Source organism: Anas platyrhynchos, chromosome 3 (assembly GCF_047663525.1).
Source record: "Anas platyrhynchos isolate ZD024472 breed Pekin duck chromosome 3, IASCAAS_PekinDuck_T2T, whole genome shotgun sequence".
In the NCBI taxonomy this organism is placed as follows: Eukaryota; Metazoa; Chordata; class Aves; order Anseriformes; family Anatidae; genus Anas; species Anas platyrhynchos.
This window is the reverse complement of record NC_092589.1, coordinates 120,265,785-120,286,817: the sequence shown is the minus strand read 5'-3', so window position 1 is coordinate 120,286,817 and position 21,033 is coordinate 120,265,785. Positions and strand designations below refer to the sequence as shown.

General features: G+C 51.4%; 2 protein-coding genes across 5 annotated transcripts in view; one reads left to right on the top strand and one right to left on the bottom strand.

Moving 5' to 3' along the window:
- Positions 1–728: 728 nt before the first annotated feature.
- Positions 729–21,033, top strand: part of LOC139998638 (sterile alpha motif domain-containing protein 12-like) — a 77,029-nt gene continuing 56,724 nt past the window's right edge. Inside the window, exons 1-4 of one of the 4 annotated variants that reach the window (XM_072036652.1) lie at positions 774–1,244; positions 1,848–1,975; positions 2,226–2,478; positions 2,571–5,002. In XM_072036652.1, coding sequence (XP_071892753.1) covers positions 1,898–1,975; positions 2,226–2,478; positions 2,571–2,575 — 336 coding nt within the window. In that variant the 5' untranslated portion in view covers positions 774–1,244; positions 1,848–1,897 and the 3' untranslated portion in view covers positions 2,576–5,002. Of the gene's footprint in view, positions 1,245–1,476; positions 1,530–1,847; positions 1,976–2,225; positions 5,003–21,033 lie in introns of those variants that run through there. The other 3 variants (XR_011808649.1, XM_072036653.1, XR_011808648.1) reach the window with 3 other exon arrangements.
- On the bottom strand, positions 11,033–16,226 carry LOC140001973 (interferon-induced very large GTPase 1-like). The gene has a single exon (XM_072035041.1). The coding sequence runs from the start codon at positions 16,224–16,226 to the stop codon at positions 11,166–11,168; it is 5,061 nt and encodes a 1,686-aa protein (XP_071891142.1). The 3' UTR covers positions 11,033–11,165.

Genomic DNA, 21,033 nt, shown 5'->3' with positions numbered 1-21,033 from the left:
AAGCTGGTGACAAACAAACATCGGTTCTGCAGACTCGTTGTTCTCCCAGGATTTTGGGAACATGAGATTGTTGTTCCTGCCCTTTTGGTTAATGTTCTGAGTTTTTTTCTTCCCTCATCTTTTCATGTTTTTATTACGATGAGGGTGGCTTGGGCTATGCCAGGCACTACAGAAATCTTCCAAAACACCCTGCAAAAAATCTTCGGCTCCCTTGTACGGAAGGAACCTTGCCTCTGCAAGCCACCTGCTGCTGAGCAGCCCTGCAATTGTGGAGGCAAAGCTGCGATAAGAGCTGGGTGGGACGGCGGGTGCTGCCTGCTTGGTGCTGGCTGAAAGTCTTGTGCAATGCTGCTGCTCTGTGCTGAGCTGCCTGTGGGTGGGAGGGAAGCTGAGGAGCAGGGGCAGCACTTTGGTTTTCTATCAACACCTCGTGTGCTTCGTGGACCTGGTGTCCCAGCAGAGGGAGGCTCTGCTGTGGTCGGACCGTTCTGGGCAGCCGGAGTGGCTGAAAATCCATCCCTCTGCCCACATTTGGGTAGCTGGGGGCGTCCACATCACCAAGAGCTTCACGGGGCAGAGGTCCCTTTGGGGTCTGGGGATGGGGAGGGGTGCTGTGGAGACCAGGCACTGATCCTCACCCTCCTTTCCGTGCATCCCAGTCCATTGGGGTAGGACGGTGTGAAGCGGCACCACTGCACTCCCCGGCGTTCCCACACACGTAGGAGCACGTTCCCAGGGCTCCGTCAACGTCCTGCCAGCTCTGCGTCTACCTGGATGCACAAGACTTTTTTTTTTTTTCTTTTTTTTTTTTTTCTCCCCACCCCTGGAAGTTGCTTAATAGCTTGGTGCACTCCTACTTTGCGGGATGTGTTGGGTTCAGCAGCCTTTATAGATATTTTGCCACCCAACAGCGATGTCTGGGTGTTTGCTTTGCTACCAAGCCTGGCGCTGCCTGCGTGGGCACTGAGCTGGCCCCAGGACCCCCCTGGGGCTGCGTGGAAGGGGGGCACGGGCAGCGGGGACTGTTGCAGGTAGGGGCAGGGCTGCAGCCCTTCGGGATGTGACTCATCCTCGGGGCTCGCCCTGTTCTGGCGCTCGCGCTGGAGGTGAGGCTGCTGCGGTGCGCCCTGCGTCGATCTGTGTGGGGGCTTTTACCCCGTGGGACGGGCTGCGATGGGCCCCTTCTGCACCTAATGGGGACGGGAGAGGGGGGAGCCTTTGCAGAGCTCCTGCACCTGGTTGTGGTAAGGATGCTGCCCCGCTCTGCCCTCCTCCAACCCCTGGAAAACCTCGTGTCTGGCTCCGGCCGGGGTCTCGCCAACCCCTGGAGCTGTGTGGGGAGGGTGAAGCCAGGGCTGGGGTAGGGCAAAGAGGAAGGGGGAGCACGGTTGGAGCTCGCAGAGCAGCAGCCGCGCCCCTGGCAGCCCTGGGTGCTGTTGGGGTGCCTGCAGAAGGAGCGCCCGGGCAAAGGTTCCTTTTGCTCTCCTGCTTCCCGTGCAGTGGGTTCCTGCTCGACCCAGGGCAGAGCTGTGAGCTGCAGGGTGGTGGGGAGGAGGACGTTGGGCTGGGGAAGGGGTCCGGGCTGGCTTGGGGGTGCCAAGGCACCTCGGAGCCCCCCGGGGCTTGCGGAGGTGGTGAGGAGCTGGGGCTGGTCTCGCTTCCCGGGTGTGCCCAGCTCCGTGCGCCCACGCGGCAGGATGGGTGCTGGGGCCTTGTCCCAGTTCCAACTGGGGGGACGGGAATTGGGTGGGCAGGAGGGGTCTGCACTGGGGGAGGGCAGCCACCACACTCCAGGGGATGGTGTGGAATAGGGGTGCAGGGGGCTGTGCTCACCCCAGCTTTTGCAGCCCCCTCTGTAGGGAGCCCCAGCTGCCCCCGCGCCCTGCCGGACCCCCACATGGACACCGATGCGCAGGATGGTGCCGAGGTGCAGGATGGTGCCGAGGCTCTGTCGGAGGGATGTTCGCTGGCCGAGGTGAGCGAGGGCAGGGGCTGGGGGCTGGGGGCTGGAGGCTGGAGTGTCCCCGGGGGCGAACGGGAGACCCCACGGGGATGTGAGCACCGGCACCAGCATGGGCACGGGGATGGCAGAAGGGTCCCATTTCGGGGAGGGGTGGAATTTGGGCATGGAGCAGCCAGCCTGACCCCGTATCCCCCACGGGGCTGGAGGGACGGGCTGGGGGGGCGAGGGGACACCCCAGCTCACCCCTCTCTTCCCGGTGCAGGTCTCGGAGGGGCCCCCAGCACAGTGGTCGGTGCCGGAGGTGTGCGCCTGGCTGGATGCGCGGTGCGGGGACGGGGACCTGGTGCAGCTGGCGGCCGAGCACGGGGTCAGCGGCCGGGCCCTGCTGCGAATGACCGAGGGGACCCTGCGGCGCATGGGGGTCGCCCCCCGCAGCCGGCGCCGGGAGCTGCTGCGGGAGCTGCTGGGGCTGCGGCTGCAGCAGGAGCTGGAGGAGCTGCTGAGCATCGCCGGGGGTGAGCATCCCCCTTAGCGCATCCACGGGGGGCACCGGCCGTGAGGACGCTGGGGGTGCCTCCAGATGGACTGTGGTCACCTCTGTCCTCAGAGTGACGTGGACAGGAGCTTGCGAGCAGGGAGGGGATGCCATGGGATGACAAAGCGGCGGCTGGAATTAAGCACACGACATGGAAGCAGTGCTGGAAGGAGTCCCGAGGCCACCGTGTCCCTCAGAAAAACCCAAACCTGGCTGGAGAGGCAGGGCTGCGCGAGGAGAAGGAGCCTGCCCTCGCCCCTCGCCCCATGAGCCGCCTGCTGCCGGGTGACACCGGGTCCCACAAGGTGCCACTGCGCCCTGCAGGGTGTGGGTAGCCCTGTGGCAATAACGCAGCAGTGATTGTCCCCAGCCACCAGATCCTGCTGCAAACCCAGGGTGTGAGGGATACAGAGAGGGGACACAGAGGTGCGACACCTTCCTTGGCTGTGCCCAGGAGCAGCGCATCGATGGGGGAGCCCACGAAGGTGGTGCTGGGGCACCCTCTGCCTCCGACCCCGGGGCTGGCAGGGTGTGCAGAGCAGCAGGGCAGGGCCGAGGGCCTCAATAAATGTGGCTGGAGCTGTGGAACCTCCAGAGTGGCTGTGCTTGAGGGACCTGCTGCCTCCCAGACAGCGAGGAGAGGCAGCCTTGGCCGTGGGCACGAGGTAGAAGGGTCCCCACTCCTTGCTGGGAGCCTGTTGTACCCATGCACGGCAGCCTGGCTGCATATGGGGTCCTGGCACCCCTCGTGTGCTCGGATCCCCTGAGGGTCTGGGGCACAGCCAGGGCAGCCTGAGGGTGCCAGCGTGGTGGGTGACAGGGGAGTTACTGGGTGATGGGGGCTCACTCCCAATTTGCCCATTCTGTTCTGCGAGGAGCAGGGGCTGGGGCTTGTAGGGGGCTGGGGCTTGCAGGGGGCTGGGGACCCCGAGTTTATAGGGCAGTGGAGCACTGGCTGGGGTCATGTCCTGCTACTCCCCTGCATGGACCACAGCTTGTTTCATGCTGTGCCATCTGGTTTTGCACCCGTTTGTACTTTTATTCCTGTAGTCCCTGCTGGCATGGCTCCCCAAATTCCAAACCTCACCTCCCCTAATCCCAAACCTCACCTCCCCTAATCCCAAATCTCACCAGGAGGCAGCACCAGACTCCCTTTGGGGCTGTCTCCCCCCCAGGAGAAGCCCCAAACTCAGCAGTTGCAGTTTCGGGGCTCTGACAGCTCCTTTTCGCAGCAATGGGAGCGACCAGGGCAGTGGTGCAGCCGCAGGGTGGCCGCATGTCCCCGAGGATCTGCCTGGCCTGGGGACTGCCCTGCTCCCCTGAAAAGTGGATTTGGTCACCGTGGGAGGGTGGAGAACGCAGAAACTGCTGGAGAGCACAGCCTGGGAGGACGTGCAGAGGCAACACCAGCTGTGCTGTCTGCATGCATGGTACTGCAGCAGGGCGCTCCCCTCGTGCCTGTGCCCATTTCTCTCCGGCTGTCCAAACACTCAGAGCTCCTGAGCATCCCCGAGGCTGCCGGAGCATCGCTGGATTTGCCTGAGCATCACCAAGCAGCCTGTGTCCAAGCATCGTCTGGGGGCTGCTGGAGCATCCCTACGACTGCCTGAGCTTCACCAGGACTGCCCACGCATCCCTGGGGCTGCCCGAGCACCCCTGGATTTTTCTGAGCATCCATGGGGCTGCCTGAGCCCTGGAAACTCCAGGAGCTTCAGGGCACTGGGGAGCTGGGGGCTCTCGGTGTGAGTTTCTTGTTGGGAGCAACTTTGATGTCTTTGCACAGCTCGGAGCATTTACTGGGTTTATTTATAAGACTGATATTTTTCTCTTCTGCTCCAGAAATACTACTGGGGAACAAATTCACCTGCTCACCACTTTGACCTGTGAGCAGCAGCCTGGCACTGGTAACGGAGGCTGTGCTGGAGCGTGGGTGCCCGAGCGTGTCCCAATCCCCGTCCCCATTCACTGCCACCCCACCGTGTCCCTGCTGGTCTGCAGCACCCTGCCAGAAGGCTGCTTGAAACACCCCTGTGGCCACAGCAGCTGGTTGCTTATTTAATGACTAATGGCTCTGCCAACTCTAGGGCTAACACTAGTTTTAGGAAGGCAAAAATAGCAGCAGGGGGATTTGCGTATAGATGTTTCTTCGTGGATTAAGAGCTCCAATTTCAATTTGAGCCAGCTGAGCTGCAGCTTGTAGTGGTTTTCCTTTCCCTCCCCTTCTGTTCATCTCTTTCTTTTTTTCTATTCCTGTTTTCCTTGGGAGCTGGAAGGATGATGGCTTTTTAAGACAAAACTCACAGCGATGTGTGCATGTTTGTTTTCCTGCAGTGCTAGGTGACCTCTGCATCACCAGGGCCAGATTTTGGGTATGGGGCTGCAGAGCCACAGGAGAGAGCTGGGGGAGCATCAAGACCGAACCCTGCCCGCTGGCATATCCTGCAGTTTTGTCACCTAATTGAGGATCTTTTAATACACTTAAACTAATTTTCATTAGGGAAAAAAAAAGAAAAAAGAGAAAAAAAGAACACAAGACAGGTGAAATTATGGCTTCAAAAAGCAGCTGGGTGTCCTCAGCAATGGAGCAAAGTGTGGTGTGTGTTTTATTGCTCACTGTTCTGAAGGAGCCGTGGGCTGCAGTCTGGAGGAAACCCACGTGTCTGATCCCAAGGAGTAAGCAATGGTGCTGGGGCCCAGCGGGTTTTTGCATAGAAATGTTGAATAAACAAAGTCTCCAGTCTGAGGGCAGCAGACCCCAGCAGAGGACACAGCCAATATAGCAGCGCGTGTTGAAGATGTGAATGCCCAGAGTGGGAATCAGTGCTCCTGCTGGCGGTGGGGGTGCTGCAGGGGCAGGAGCTCCTTGTGCTGGTGGCTCCTTTCTGCTACCACACTCAGGTGGGAGAAAGCTCCGTCTGCTCCAGGCTTCACAAAGCAGGATGCTTCCAGCAAGCGTGCTCCTGGCCCAGCAAACCCTTGCCACGTGCACATTTTCCCCTGCCCTGCAGACACGTTTCTTCCCAGCTCCCTGGCTCAAACATCTTTGCCATTGTGGACCTGCTTGTTACAACCCCAAGGTCTCGCCTGGGGAGCTGGCGTCATATTCATTCCTGGAGGCGTGAGGCTGAGCCTGCTTTTTGGGTGTGCATCACTTTGCAGAGCAGTCTGCCCTTTCAGCAGCCGGTCTCCTTCCATCCTGCCACAGCCGTGCACGGTGTTTGCAGCCCCTTACTACCGGTCAGTGCCACCACCACAGCTCCCATCTTCTCTTGAGCATTCAGGGGGTGTTCCCTGGAGGCTTCCCTCCATGGTGACAAGTCACCATTTGTTCTTTCTCCCTTTTCAGTAACTGCTTTTCCATGTTAGGACCCTCTCTCTTATCCCAGCCTTACCTTTCTAAGCCATTGTGCTGAGGGATCCTGTTGGGGCTGTTCTGGACATCCAGGCAGATGACACTCTCTGCGTGTCCCCTGTCCTGTTGCCCCTGCTCCTTCAGAATCTGGATTTCTTCAGCACATCTCCTGGTGTGCCCCAGCTGCTGCCCATCCCTTCCTTTGCCTCCCCTGCCTTCACGCTGGTAACCTCCTGCAGCACCATGGGCTCCAGAGGGATGCACAAGAGGATGCTCACTCAATGCTTCCTCTTCTTGGCTGCTGTATGACCTCCTGGGGCTGTTGATTCGGGATGTCCTGGGCATTGTGGCAGTCTGTCCCGCTGTTCCTGTCCTGGGATCCTGGGACATCAGCACAGAGCTGAGCCGCTGTCCTTCTCCTGCCCCTTGGAGCTGCTCAGGCCTGCATCCTCCAAAGGTCAAACAGGTCCAAACTGGGGCTGAGCGGCACCAAACTGGGGAAGTGCACCCTGGTAGAGGTGGTAAAACAAGCACTGGAAGATGTCTGGAGGGACATCTGTGCCAAGGGATGTCCCCTACCACCCTGCAGGCACTGCCACCCAACACCTTTCCTGTGTCACCCTTGGGTTCCAGGAAATTGCAGCTGGGGGTTCACAGGAGTCCATGATACACGAGGACACCGAGGCTTTATTCCCTAAGCTTCTCTACCTGATTACAGATTACTGCCAACCACCACTAACAAGAATACATACGGTTAGCTGCGATGGATGCACTCAACTCCTTGACCTAGCCCACAGCAGCCTGGCTCGGGCTCCCAGGAAAGAAAGGCCTAGGCCCTGACCAGGCCACAAACTTCCTTGATTCCTGCCTGTTCTTTGGAACCCCCCTGAATCAGGTTGTGTGGTGTGCTTTGATGTTCGTCAGCCTGGAAACCAGTTCACAGGACCATGGACTCATTTAGGTTGGCACAGACCTCCAAGACCACCACGTCCATCTGTTAACCTAGCACTGAGAAGTCTACCACTACACCATGTCCCTAAGCGCCACCTCTACATGCCTTTTGAACGCCTCCAGGGATGGTGGCCCAACCACTTTCCTGGGCATCCTCTTCCAATGCCTCGCAACCCTTTAGTGAACAAATTTTCCCTAATATCCAACCTAAACGTCCCCTGGTGCAACTTGAGGCCATTTCATCATCATGTGATTAACAAGCGAATAGCAGGAGGTTCTTCCAAGACTAATTTATCAGGGAGTAAAAGAAGTCGTGGGTGCAAGGAGTGTTGTGCTTGCCTTTCCCATTTTTTGTAGTCTGACTACAAGCCAACCGCTTTGTTCCATAAATATGGCTGCATGAGCTTTTGGGGGCTATCCCTGCACAGCAGTGGGCTGCGTGGTGGCGGCCACCCCACGACCAGGGACATCTCCCCAGGACACTGCTGGAGGCTGAGAGGCACCTTACCAGCTGCAGATCTTCTGTCAGAGACCGACATCACACACATGTACCAAAGGGTGTTAAGACCTTGCAGGGGGTGGCACTGGGGGGGCTCTGAGGGCCCTGCCAGCCCAAACCGCTCTGGGATTCTGTGATTTTATCAACAGTTGCTGCATCAGAAGTATGGCAGCAAATATACACACACCAATGATAGGATGAGAGGGAATGGGCTGAAATTGGGCTAGGGGACTTTTGGGTTGGATATTAGGGAAAACTTCTTTACCAAAAGGGTTGTTAGGCATTGGAACGGGCTGCCCAGGGAAGTGGTTAATTCACCTTCCCTGGAGGTCTTGAAAAGACGTTTAGATGTAGAGCTTGGTGGTATGGTTTAGTGGAGGACTGGTTAGTGTTAGGTCAGAGGTTGGACTGGGTGATCTTGGAGGTCTCTTCCAAACTAGACTATTCTGTGATTCTGTAATGAAAATAAATTTACTCTTTGTGTTTCAGCTGTGGGTCTGTTGTTTTTTCTGCTGCCTGCCTGTGCTGGCCCGCACCCCGGCCTAGTGGGATGCAAATGTAAAATCGTACAGAGTCCTACCCAGGGACTGCTGCCTTTGCTCTGTCTCCCCCAAAATACTCCCACCACGTCCACCTCAAAATTAGAGGTTTTACCCTTCTGGAGCAGCCTTGCACAGCTGACACACGTTCCCAGAGCCCCAGGCTGGCTGCCACCTAGCCTTGCATTTAGGAAGCAAGTTGGGATTGGGGGTTTGCAGACCCTTCCCCAAGCTGCATCACCAAGGCCTCATCCTGCCCTGGGAGTTGGTCATAGTGAGGCTCAGCCTGGTCTCCCCATCCTCAAGGCCAATTAAGCCATCAGGGAAGGGAATTAGATTGGCAGGATAGCATTTGGTCTTGACAAATGCATACTGGTTGTATTTTTTATCAGCTTATTATCCCGGGGGGCGTATAAAACTATTCTTTACTGATTTACTCTGGTGTGCGAGATGTACTGGACTATTAGATGAATTAGGACCGGGGGGGCTTGTGAGTCCCTGTTCACCCCTGGTCCTCCTGCCAGGAGCAGCTGCTCTTGGCCTGCTTCAGCGCGGGGGCTTTTCCCATCCTACACAAACTCTGAGACGATTGTTGATGGTTTTGGAAATGGCCTTGGACAGAACAGTCTTGGAGAGAGATGAATTTGATGGCTGGACTGTTAGATGAGTTAGGAATGCAGTGTCTTCATGGCCTCTTTCCAGTACGTCCAGGTCTCTCTCATCCTGGGGAGCCCAGACCTGGTCCCAGTACTGCAGACGGGGCCTCACCAGTGCTGAGGAAGGATCCCCTCCCTTGCCCTGCTGGCAGCACTTTGCCCAGTGCAGCCCAACAGAGCAGCAGCCCTCTTTGTGGCGAGGGCCCTTTGCTGGCTCCTGTTCAGCTCGGTGCCCACCAGGACCCCAGGCCCTTCTGTGCCAGGCTGCTTCCAGCTGGCTGCCCCCAGCAGGTGGTGGTGCTGGGTTTGCTCCACCCCAGGGGCAGGACGCTGTGCTTGTCCTTGTGCAACTGCAGGAAGCTCTTACTGACCCATTTCTCTGCCTGGCAGAGAAATATATATAATATATTTATAATATATTATATATATTATATTTATATATATAATATAAATATTTTATATTTATATAATATAATTATATTATATTATATTATATACATTATATATTATAATATTTTATATATTATAATATATATTATAATATATAATATATATTATATATTATATTATATTATATACAATAATAATATATAATAATATATATGATAAATATGTATGTATATAATGTTTAATACATAATTTAAATATATATATATATATTGATATAAATAAGAGCAGGACCAAGGAGAATCTCCATCTTTTACTGGAACATGACTACGGAGGATAAGGAAAAGGCTGAGATTCTCAATGCCTTCTTTACATCTGTCTTCAGCAGTCAGACCAGTTATCCTCAGGGGCTCCGCCTCAGGGTCTCAGGCTCCCGACCTGGAAGTCTGGGACGGAGAGCAGAATATCCCCCACACAGTTCAGGTGGAAACAGTAAGAGACCTGCTGCTCCACCTGGACTGTCACAAGTCCATTGGGCCAGATGGGATCCACCTGAGGGTGCTGAGGGAACTAGCAGATGTGATTGCTGAGCCAATTTCCATCATGTATCAGTGGGCCTAGTCAACTGGAGATGTTGCAGATGACTGGAGACTTGCAAAGGTGACACCCATCGATAAGAAGGGAATGGGCCCAAGTTGTGCCAGGGGAGGTTCAGGCTGGAAATGAGGAGACATTTCTGCTCAGAAAGAGCAGTCAGGCATTGGGATGGTTGCCCAGGGAGGCAGTGGTGTCACCATCACTGGGGGTGTTCAAGGACAGGTTGGACATGGTGCTTGGGGACATGGTTTGGTGGGTGACATTGGTGATGGGGTGATGGTTGGACAACATGATCTTGGAGGGCTTTTCCAACCTTCATGATTCTAGGATTCTATAGGAAAGCTGGGGTGGGACTCTTTATCAGGACCTGTAGCAATAGGACAAGGGGTAATGGCTTTAAACTAAAAGACGGGACATTTATCTTAGAAACAAGGAAGAAAATCTTTAATATGACAGCAATGAGGTGCCGGCACAGGTTTCCTAGAGATGCTGTGGATGCCCCATCCCTGGAGGTGGCCCTGCCCATAGCAGGGGGATTGGAACTAGATGATCTTCCTAGTCCTTTCCAACCCAAACCATTCTGATTTTATGATTCTAGGAGAATTGTGGCTCACCTTGAAATGAAGCACGCAGAGACCAGTCCAGTCCAACTCAAACAGTTTCTTAGCAAAGACTACAAAGCATTATAATGAATCACCACTCTTGACAGTTCTTCAGGAGACTCTGGTCATTGGGTTTGCAGCAGGATTGCAGGAAAAGTGCACAGTAAACACCCCCTCCCACTGCACTGGTGCAGGCAGAGACACTTCCATGTTCTCCAGACCATTTTTGTTCTGTTGCCACCTGCCTGTCTTGACAGCACAAACGCTAAGCTCACGCACTGCTGACAGCTGCTGAGGAAGCTGCAAAGCTGTCTAATTCTCTACATTGGTTATAAAGGGCTTTTACCCAACACAGAAGTGCTTGGCAAAAGCAGTTGGGTTGGCTAGGAGCTGGAGGGAACTTTGCAAGGCCCAGGCTCATGAATAGGAGTGGCTCATGGAAGTGGGGGCACATCTTAACCTAGGATATATACTTAATAACCAATGAGTTAAAATCACTGTCTAAATCCGCATAGGGTGCTGCGTTAATTGCTTTAATGGCATCAGAAGGAGAACAGCACCTGAGTACTGAGTTTATGAATGCAAACAATAACCCCAAAAATCAAAATAGCCAAGTTCCCCACAAATGTTCACCTGCTCATAGACCCCGTTGTCCTTTCTGCAAGTGTGACAAGTATTGCTGCAGGGAAACTGTTCTTTTGCCAGTGTCATTTCTTTTCCCGTAGCAGCTGATATAACTGGTACTTTCTAATGTGGCTTTCGCTCTTCATCTGGCACTTGGTCTTGATCTTGGCGGTATGACTGCTTGCTACTGGAATGTTTTTCTAGTTTGCTTTAAGACAAAGCTGATGTATATATTTATGGCAGGAAAGGAAGAGGATTTTGACTTTATCAAACAGCAAGGGTATTGCTGAGCAGCAGCATGAGAAGCACTCCTTAGTTCACCCAAAGTTGCAGCAAAAACATTTAGTTTTATTGACAAGGTTTAAGTCATAATCATTACAAGAAGATTTTGTGGTTATCCTCGTATTACGTTCTTCTAAAATGCAAAGCGCTTGCAGTTTTTCCTTCATACCAACTTAGCCTAACATTTCTCCAGTTCAGCGAGTGCATTCTGCTTTGTAACTGTGTGCCATGAAGCAGGGATTTCTCCTTTGCCATGAAATTTCCCATTGTAGTGATGTTCTAGCTGTGTCCTGAACGAAGACACAAACCATTTCCAGTATGCTTGCATGGATGGATCAGGAAGAATGCTCCAAGTGGAATATGGAGGTCCTGCATCCCGGTATTTCTTGTAGGGGATCCATCTGTCTTCACGAATCCTGAATAAGCAGTCACTTGAAACATCGTTAGAACAAATATCAATGACTAGGTTTTCTGTTTTATGCCATCTGTATCCTCTTAAAAGTTGTGGACGATGGAAGACAACCCGGTGGTCTCCGTCATGGTTTGGCATAGTGTTAGTGCAAACAGCCCCACAAAATGGACACTGCTCCTGGCACCCTGCAAACTGCTCAGCCACTATTGTGTGAGGCTGCCTTTCAAAGGAGCTCATACAAGCTTCTTCAAACTCTTTCCTGAGATCATACATAACGGGAGACATTGCCTTTGTCATGGCATTATTCAGGAACTCTACGTCTGTTATCTCCTGATGTTCAATGCCCTTCAGGTCGCTCCTGGGCAAGTTTAGCACATCTCCAAGTGCCCTGCAGAATTCATCCAGCCAAAGAGAGATTTTATCCTTTCTGTCTTTTCTGTCTTTGACCACCGTGGTTGATGCAAAAACAGCTGACTTTATGCTTTCATAGTAACGAGAGAGGCATTCTCTTAAAAACATCTCTAGCCTCCTGTTCTTATCTAAACAGTACGTCTCAACTTTTGTCTTAATGTAATTATTTAAAAAGTCTCCTGGGGCATTAAGGTAATGCTTGAAATTTTCAAATTTTTCTTCTTCTGCTAGGAATTTCAGCATGTAATATTCCAGAGTCGATCTATTGCCTCTGAAATCTGGTAGTTTATTCTGCACGTCTCGAGCTATGTCAAGAGCTGTCTTCTCATAGATGGCATGTCGAAGAGCTGGGGCAATCTTGCTGCACAGGAAATCAGCAAATGTTGTGATACAAGAGGCTCCTTGGCAGGAAATCTGGAAACATTTAAAGAAGTCTTCTCTCTTGCTCTCCAGGTAGACGACTGGATCATTTGCTTTCCTGAATGCAGCATGCATGTCTTTAAACCTTTCTGCTGCCATTCTGCACAGGTACAGTGATAAATCTATTCTGTAATCTTTATTAAAACTGTAATTTGCAGTGGTAGGAACAGAGTTCATACCTTCCTCCACTTCATTCAGTAATTCATGAATAAAAGTTTGGCTGTAATCCATTTTGTCCTTTTCCTTCTTCTCAATGTTTGCCTTCACACGCATTATGATGCTATCTGTAATGCGTTGCATGCTGTTCTCATCTGCATCATCCAAACTCTTAGAAAAGATGCGGAAGCCTTTTTTCTTAGACACATGTTTCTCTATGTCAAGGGAAAATGTATTATTTTGGTATAAATTCAATATTTGTTTAACTATATTAGACTCCCTAAAGTGCTCTAGAAGGACATTTTCTATGTCCACATCGATGTCCACCTGTTCCAGAGGGGGAGCAGCAGAGGACACTGCAGCAACCCACTGCTTCCAGATAGAATTGAAGCGGTTTCTCAGTTCACTTTCTCCTAATTTCTGGCCTTTTAGAAACAGGGCCACCTCTCTGCTCTTTCTTAGGAGCTCGTTTTCATATTCAGACTTCCTCTCATCCAGTTTACTCTGGCTCTTCTTTACTTCTATAAGTTTCTCACACTTCCTTCGCGTTTCAGCAAGAAGAGACTCTCTCAGTTCTTTCAGCTTCAGTTCTGTGCTGCATTTCCACTGGATCAGTATTTCATGGTCTCTGTCTTCACTGAAGAATGTTTCCATGTTCTTGGTGATGGCATCACTTGACTCTTGCACCAGTTTTTCAAGGTGTTCCGTGGTGACCTTCCCCAACTCCCCATTCCGCACCTTGTTTTCCAGTTTCATTTGCAAGTCTAAGATGTGACTTCTCAGCTGCCAGGTCCACTGACTAAATGCAGTTTCCAGTTTCTTGTAGGCAGCAATCTCCACTGAATTCTTGAAGCTGAAAACAAAGTTTTCATTCAGCAGGGCATTCCACAGGTCGCTAATACGAACTTTCAGGCTGGAGAGCCTCAAAACGCTGCTGTGCGATTCCTTCTTGGCAGCTTGGAGAATTTTGCTCTTTAATTCCTGGACGTTCTGGCTGTAGGTGGGGTTGGGCGGTGCCATCGGTGGGTTTCCTTCCCACAGGTGAGCAAAGTAATGAATGTGGGTTTTCACGTCAAAGCGGATGATGTCGCTGAAGCAGGTGATGTCACAGAATTCCTGCTGGGCCGCGGTCACGGTCATTTCGTCCAGCTTTTCCTGCAGACGTCTTTGTCCTTCCATGTTCTGTTCCTTTGCGGTTATTTCACCCACGTTTTGGTGCACAAAAAGGCAGCCTGGGGAAAGATTAACTTGCTTCATCCTCAGGAAAGCCTGCACAGCAATCTGAAGGACGTCTTGCATTTCCGAAGGATTTTCTCCAAAGATGTTGATCAGAGTCATGTTGCCGATGCCAATGACAAAGGTGGCCAGCTCATTGTCATGGTTAAGTGACTGCTTATTGGCCATCTCTATGGCACGAAGTCCTTCTGTGTCAACAACGAGCAGGTAATCAAAGTTCAAATCCTGTTGGAGCTTCTCGTCCACTTTAATGAGCTGCATAAATGCTCCCCGGGTGCACCTCCCTGCGCTGACATTAAACTGGAGACCAAACATGGCATTCAGCAGGGTTGACTTCCCTGTGCTCTGGATGCCAAGCACGGAAAGCACAAATACTCGCTTGTCCCCTAGCTTCTCAATTAACCTGTCAAAGACGGCTCCAATCCATTGCAGTGGTACGTAAGAAGCATCACCATCCATCAGCTCAATGGGATACCCTAAAACCATCAGATTGGCAGCAATTTCAGGTAGTTTGATAAAGCATTTTACTTTGGAGTTTGTTGATTCCAGTGCCTCATAAATCTGCCCCACCTCTCTCAAAATATGCTCAAGGCCAATGGACGAATCATTGATTTCATTGGAAAGGGCATCTAATTTCTTCAGCAATTGCGTTTTCAGGTTGTTGTTTTCATTGTTTTTCTTTGATGCCAGGATTTGAGACCATAACTGATGATACTCTGTCTTCAGCTCATCAAGGCGATCAGAGATGTCGTCCATAAAGATCTTCATCCACTGCAGAAAGAATTTCTTGGTATTGTCTGGCTGTGACTGGAGAAAGTCAAGGACTGTTTTCATCAGCTGATTGAGGGGAAACGCTTTGCTTAGTTGCTCTTGTCGTATTGCAGACTTCTCCGATTCAATTTGGCTCCGATGATGCTCTATGCTCTTGCTCCCCTTTTCCTGCAAGCGAGTGAGTTCTTTGTCCTTTTCACACCACTTGTACCACAGTTTTCCCTGAAGAGGCAGTAGCTGTGATTTAATCTCAGACAACTTCTCCTTCTTCAACAGATTCACCAGTTTGATTGCTGTTTCTTTGGCTGTCACACACGCTTCTGCATCTTCATCGACTAGGAAGCCATGCTGGCGAGCTGTGCTCAGGCATGCATTGAGGCTAACAAGCGTGCTCGACCCTTCCACTAGGTCTCGGATGTTTTTTTTCAGCTCACCCACTAATTCTGCTTCATTTCTGTTCTTGATCCCTATTCTTACGTTTTGGCTAGATCGACCAGCTGCAATGCTCTCTTTCTCAGTGAAAAGGCAAACCAAAGGCCTCTGAGACTGCCACAGATCATGTAAAAATTTCCTGCCTTTCTCGTTGCTCTGATCCAACTCAGAAACAAGAACCACGTTCACGGCAGAGATCTCCCGTAAAAACTGCAGCTGGGGTTCGTGATCCCTTGCATCTCCGTGCAGGTTACAGAAAGCAACAGGGCCGTTAAAGCTGTCGTCGTCGCTACCACGGGGAAGGTACCAGGAGATCTCCACAACACCTTTCATCAGGAAGCAGTCTTTGGTGCTGCCTTCACAATGGCGGTGGAAAAAAGTGTCGTGTTTCTTCCTGCTCAGCAGGGCATTCAGGAGCTGAGACTTGGAAGAGGAAGGAGAACTGCCGATGCGGAGGAAGGACACGATGGGCATCTCTGCCTGATAAATGAGTTTGTTGTTGTGACTGCTATTCCTCGTCTGCTCTCCCAATTTCACAGTCCCTGTCCAGCTCTTTTTGATTTGGCTGAGGGACCAGAGAGGGAACTCTATCTGTGAAGTGCCCGGGTTTGGTACCAGGAGGGGTAGTGCAAACTGGCAGAAAGCGAGCTTGGATGAAAGGTACTGTCTCATGAAATCATCAGCACAATGAAAAATTGCCATCTGGAGGTCCATGGGGTGCACATGACTCTCCCTGCTTGCAGATTCAGGGGCTCCTTTGTCCAAGTCACTGAGAAAGTCATCAAAGGAATCAGAGGGCTCGTGCTCCTCCCCTGAGGTGTTTGGTGTGGGCACAACTCCCGGCTTACTCGCCTCCTTGCAAGTCAGGTACCTCACCTCATAATCCACAGTCAGTAGCCTTTGCAGGAAGTAAAATGGTAGCTCGCTGTCCTTGCTGGGCTGGCTGTTGTGTACAGATGTCTGGTGTATTATGTGGAAATCTTCTGTGCCCATTTTTCTTGGATAGTACCTTTCCAGCCCAAGGCGCTTAAGTAAGTTGAGGAGCTCTGGGCTTGCAGTGGCTTGACTTGCTTTGGATTTACTGCTGTCTGATTTGGGATTGCACTGACTGGGAGGCTGCATGCCTTGAAAAGCATCTTTCATGACTTTGATTCTATTGTCTTTCTTCAGGTTGTCAGATGTGTCCTCCACTTGCCCATCGATGAAGGATTGCTTCCGGATGCTCACCAGCTTATCCAGCAATCCCTTCTCTGGAGGTGCCCAGTATTCCTTGGGAATGTCCATGGCTTGCTGTAGGGCCTCCTCTTTCTGTCTTATCATTTCCTTGCTGTGGCTGCGGCTCTTCTGCATTTCTTTCAGCTCCCGCTGGATTGACTTGGCTGCTTCTTGTCTCTGCTTCATCCTCTCCAAGTGCTGTTTCTGCAGCTCATCAACAGCTCTTTTGTTTTCTGTGATTCCTAGGAGACTTTGGAGTGCCTTGGTCTCCCAGGGGTACCGTACTTCGCACTCCAGTTCAAGGTAGTCTTCATATTGCAGATGTTTAAAAGCATTTATTGACTTAACACCCAGTATCTCTGACAGTTTGGGGAGCCAGTATTCTTCATCAAGTCCTTCCTTCTCAAATGCTTCTGCCAGCAATTGCTTAGCAATTCGTGCCTTTTCCCCAGCATCTGCTCTCTCCTCCTGTGACTCCATGGCTGTGGAAGGGGAGAAGAGACTTTTGTTACATCTGGTTATAGGAGGCCACCACCCCTTAGAAGAGGCCTCTCCATAGTTCCTGGCTCAGGGATTTCTTCTGCTCTGCTGCTGGAACCCAGCCTCGGGCACCCCATGAGACAGGCAGACACAGACAGACAGACACACGCAACCACTGGCACGGCTGCACAAATAGCCATGGACAAGGCGCTGCCTTCAACAGCACCCATGTATAAGCTGCCAGGACTGGTCTCACCCGTCACTGGCTCCTCATCCTTAGAGGACGCGCCCACACGAGGTAGAGAAAAGGATTGCCTGGATAGAGGCAATCTCTGGCCTATCAAGTAGCGACTGGAGACTGGATGACCTTAATGAAGCCAACACTCTCGCCATCCAGATACCCTTACACTTTTGTCATGCAAAACTACTAACTAAGGGAACAACGATGGTAAATTTTCTAGAGGGGAAGACATATGAGGAGCAGCTGAAGTCACTTGGATTGTTCAGCCTGGAGAAGAGAAGACTGAGGGGAGACCTCATGGTGGCCTCCAACTTCCTCAGGATTGGAGCAGAGGGGCAGGTGCTGCTCTCTGGTGACCAGCAATAGGACCCGAGGGAACGGCATGGAGCTGGGACAGGGGAGGGTCAGGCTGGATATCAGGAAAAGGTTCTTCACCGAGAGGGTGGTTGGGCACCAGAGGCCCAGGGGAAAAAGGGGGCTCCCTGTGTGGCCCCTGCCCTGCCCAGCGCAAGTCAGCGGGGACCTACCTGCCCTCCCTGGTGCTCTGCAGCTTCTGCACCGCCTCAGCCCAGCTCCGGCAGCCTCTCAGCCCAGCTGCTGCACCACCTCAGCCCAGCTCTTGCACTGCCAAAGTCCAGCTCTTACCCCACCCCTTACAGAGCCCCAAGCCTCTGCACTGGTTGAAGCTTCCTGTTTACACAGCAGGGAGAGGCTTTCTTCTTTCTTGGAAGTCAGGCCATTAGATGATACAGCACCTGAAAGTGAAATTTGGCAGCTGCTGGTTGTGCTGGGGCTGAGCCAGGCTGCTGGGGCATCTGCATCCCAAGCCCCAGCCAGGGGGGTATGGTGGTTTTACTTTGCTGGGCATCTGAACTCCACCACAATGTGCTCTCACTCCCCCTCCTTTGAAGAAGATGGGGAGAAGAAAGTATGCTTAAAAGAAAACAAAACCCAAAAAACTCATGGACTGACATAGTGAATTTAATTTAATCTAATTTAGTCTAATTTAACCTAATTTAATTTAATCTAATTTAATTAATGGAGAAAGGAAGAGGAAAAAGAAAAGAAGGAAAAAAACAAAACAAGCAGAAAAAATAAACACAAGTGAAGGCTGTGCGGAAGCCCAGGGAGAGAGAAAAGAAATTCCTGTCTACTTCCCATCAATGAACGACGTTCAGCTAAATCCCAGGATGCAGGGCCTCAATACATATAGCGTTTTTTTGGGAGGACAGAAGTGTTCATAATGAGAGCCCCCCCTCTCCTTCCCCTCCTCTTCCCCTCATCGGGATGGACCCTGTGGTACGGACCCATATCTGGAGCAGTTCTGGAAGAGCTGCTGCCTGTGGGCAGCCCCCGCAGGCTCAGTTTGGGAAGGATGGCAACCCGTGGGAGGGACCCTGCGTGGAGCAGGGCCAGAGGGTGACCGAGAAGGAGCGGCAGAGATGAATTGCCATAGACTGACCACAACTCCCATTCCCCCATTCCCCTGCGCTGCTTGGGGGAAGGAGTTGGAAGAGGGTGGATGTGGGGAAGGTGCTTTTGGGTTCTGTCCTTTGTTTCTCACTTCCCTAGCTTGTTAGTAATAAGCAATAAATCTTACTATCTCCCTATGAGTCTGTTTTGCCTGTCACAATAATTACTGTGTGATAACGGCTGAGGGCACTGGGCCTGTTCAGCCTGGAGAAGAGGAGGCTGAGGGGAGACCTCATCGCAGTCTACAACTTCCTCGTAAGGGGGTGTCGAGAGGCAGGAGACCTTTTCTCCATTAACACCAGTGACAGGACCCACGGGAACGGGGTTAAGCTGAGGCAGGGGAAATTTAGGCTTGACATCAGGAGGGGGTTCTTCACAGAGAGGGTGGTTGCACACTGGAACAGGCTCCCCAGGGAAGTGGTCACTGTACCGAGCCTGTCTGAATTTAAGAAGAGATTGGACTGTGCACTTAGTCACATGGTCTGAACTTTTGGGTAGACCTGTGCGGTGTCAAGAGTTGGACTTGATTATCCTTAAGGGTCCCTTCCAACTCAGGATATTCTATGATTCTATGATTCTATGATCCTTGTCCTTATTTCAACCTTTGAGCCCTTTTCATTGTATTTTCTCCCTGCTCCCCTTTGAGGAGGGGGAGTGAGAGAGTGGCTGTGGTGGAGCTCGGCCGCCCACCCAAGTAAAACCACCACAGAAGTAGACTCAACAAACTCCCTGGGTAAAAGGGAGTTTATAAGTTTAAAATTCTACTGTGTAGAATTTTATAAAAATCAACAGGGCAAGTCCAGAGTCAGGCCAGCTTTGTGGAAAAGCAACTTGGCACTCAGATTTGTGCAATGCTGTAAAAACCAATATTACGACTTATTGTGTGTATCTGGAGTATTGCACACTGCATAAGAAATGCGAACACTATCAGACAGCACTTTGACCCTGGCTCCCCTCAGATCATTATAGACAAGCAGACGGCGTTTGGGCTGGATGGGCAGCATGAGGTGGATCAAAAACTGGCTGCAAGGCCACGGGCTGGTTTAGTTGGAGGCCAGTAACCAGCAGAGTATCAAAAACTCAGAATAGGGCAGTCAGAGGTTCTCTGAAGAGTCGTTCCACCAAGACCCCCTGATAAATTTGGAGGTGGCACCTAATAAGGAGTCTGTATTCTTAGCAGATAGAATTTGGGGCAGCCAAATCATCCTTAGCTTATAAGATACCAGGTCTTAATTTGACCAGTAATAGCTTAAGAGTAACAGGGGTAGACAGGTCTGGAATGTTGGTGTCACTTTTTGAGTCTACTGAATTAAACTGGGAGACTAAAAGGGTCACCTGGCAATTGTTACATGTACCCGAAGCAGGAACAAATTAATTAGGGGGAGATTGAATAGTCAAATTAGGATTGCAGTTGAAGACGAGTGAAAAAAAGAATAATATTCTCAATTAATTTATTTACAGAGAATGATGAAAAATAAATAAATCCCAGTAGATGGGTATATGTTAGAACTAAACAGTTAGGTTGGTCCAATGTGAAACAGGGATTGTTATGAAAGTAGCAAGGCAGAACTCTAACCTTTGATAGTACATATCATATCAGGCTGCAAGTCATCTGGATTAAAAAAATACTGCCATCAGCACAGCACGCACTGGGCACGTGGCTGTGCGTTATCGCAGTAGCCTGTCAAGGATTGCCAAGTGCTCTGTGAGGCCAGGGCCACCAATTGTGCGCTGCCCTGACTTTGGGATTATGCACAGAATCAGAGAATCATAGAATATCCTGAGTTGGAAGGGACCCATAAGGATCATCGAGTCCAACTCCTGGCACCACAGAGATCTACCCAAAATTTTAGACCATGCGACTAAGCGCACAGTCCAAATGCTTCTTAAATTCCTACAGGCTTGGTGCAGTGACAACTTCCCTGGGGAGCCTGTTCCAGTGTGTGACCACCCTCTCAGTAAGGAACCTCTTCCTGATGTTTAGCCTAAGTTTAGCCCAAGTTCCTCAGCTTGACAAAATTCCCACAGGTGTTATCACTGGTGATTAAGGAGAACAGATTGGCGCCTGCTCCTCCACTCCCCCTAGTGAGGAAGCTGTTCTACGATGAGGTCCCCCCTCAGCCTCCTCTTTCATGGCTGAACAGGCCCAGTGCCATCAGCCGCTCCTCATACATATTCCCCTCTTAGGCCCTTCACCATTTTCGTTGCCCTCCCCTGGACACTCTCCAACAGTTTAATGTCCTTCTTGCACTGTGGTGTCCAGAACTGCACGCAGTACTCGAGGAGAGGCCACACCAGCGCAGGGCAGAGCAGGACAATCACTTCCCTCAACCAACTAGCGATGCCGTGCTTGATGCACCCCCGGGTATGGTTGGCCCTCCTGGCTGCCAGGGCACACTGCTGGCTCATATTCAACTTGCTGTCAACCACAACCCCCAGACCCCTCTCTGTGGGGCTGCTCTCCAGCGTTTCGTCCCCCAGTCTGTACGTATAGCCAGGGTTGCCCCGTCCCAGGAGCAGGACCTGGCACTTGCGCTTCTTAAACTTCATGTGGTTGGTGATCGCCCAGCTCTCCAGTCTGTCCAGGTCTCTCTGCAAGGCCTCTTCAACCTCATCTGAGTCTACAACTCCTTCAAGGTTGGTGTCGTTGGCAAATTTTCTCCAAACACCTTCTAATCCTACATCCAAATTGTTTATAATAAGAGTGAAGAGGACTGACTCCCTAAAGTGGAGCCTTGGGGGATCCCACTAGCGACCATCTGCCAGCCAGAAGTGGCCCCATTTACCACAACCCTTTGA

What these genes read in the sequence shown, in the direction of transcription:
- LOC140001973 (XM_072035041.1), bottom strand. Translation starts at nt 16,226, where the DNA reads ATGAAGCAGAGACAAGAAGCAGCCAAGTCAATCCAGCGGGAGCTGAAA.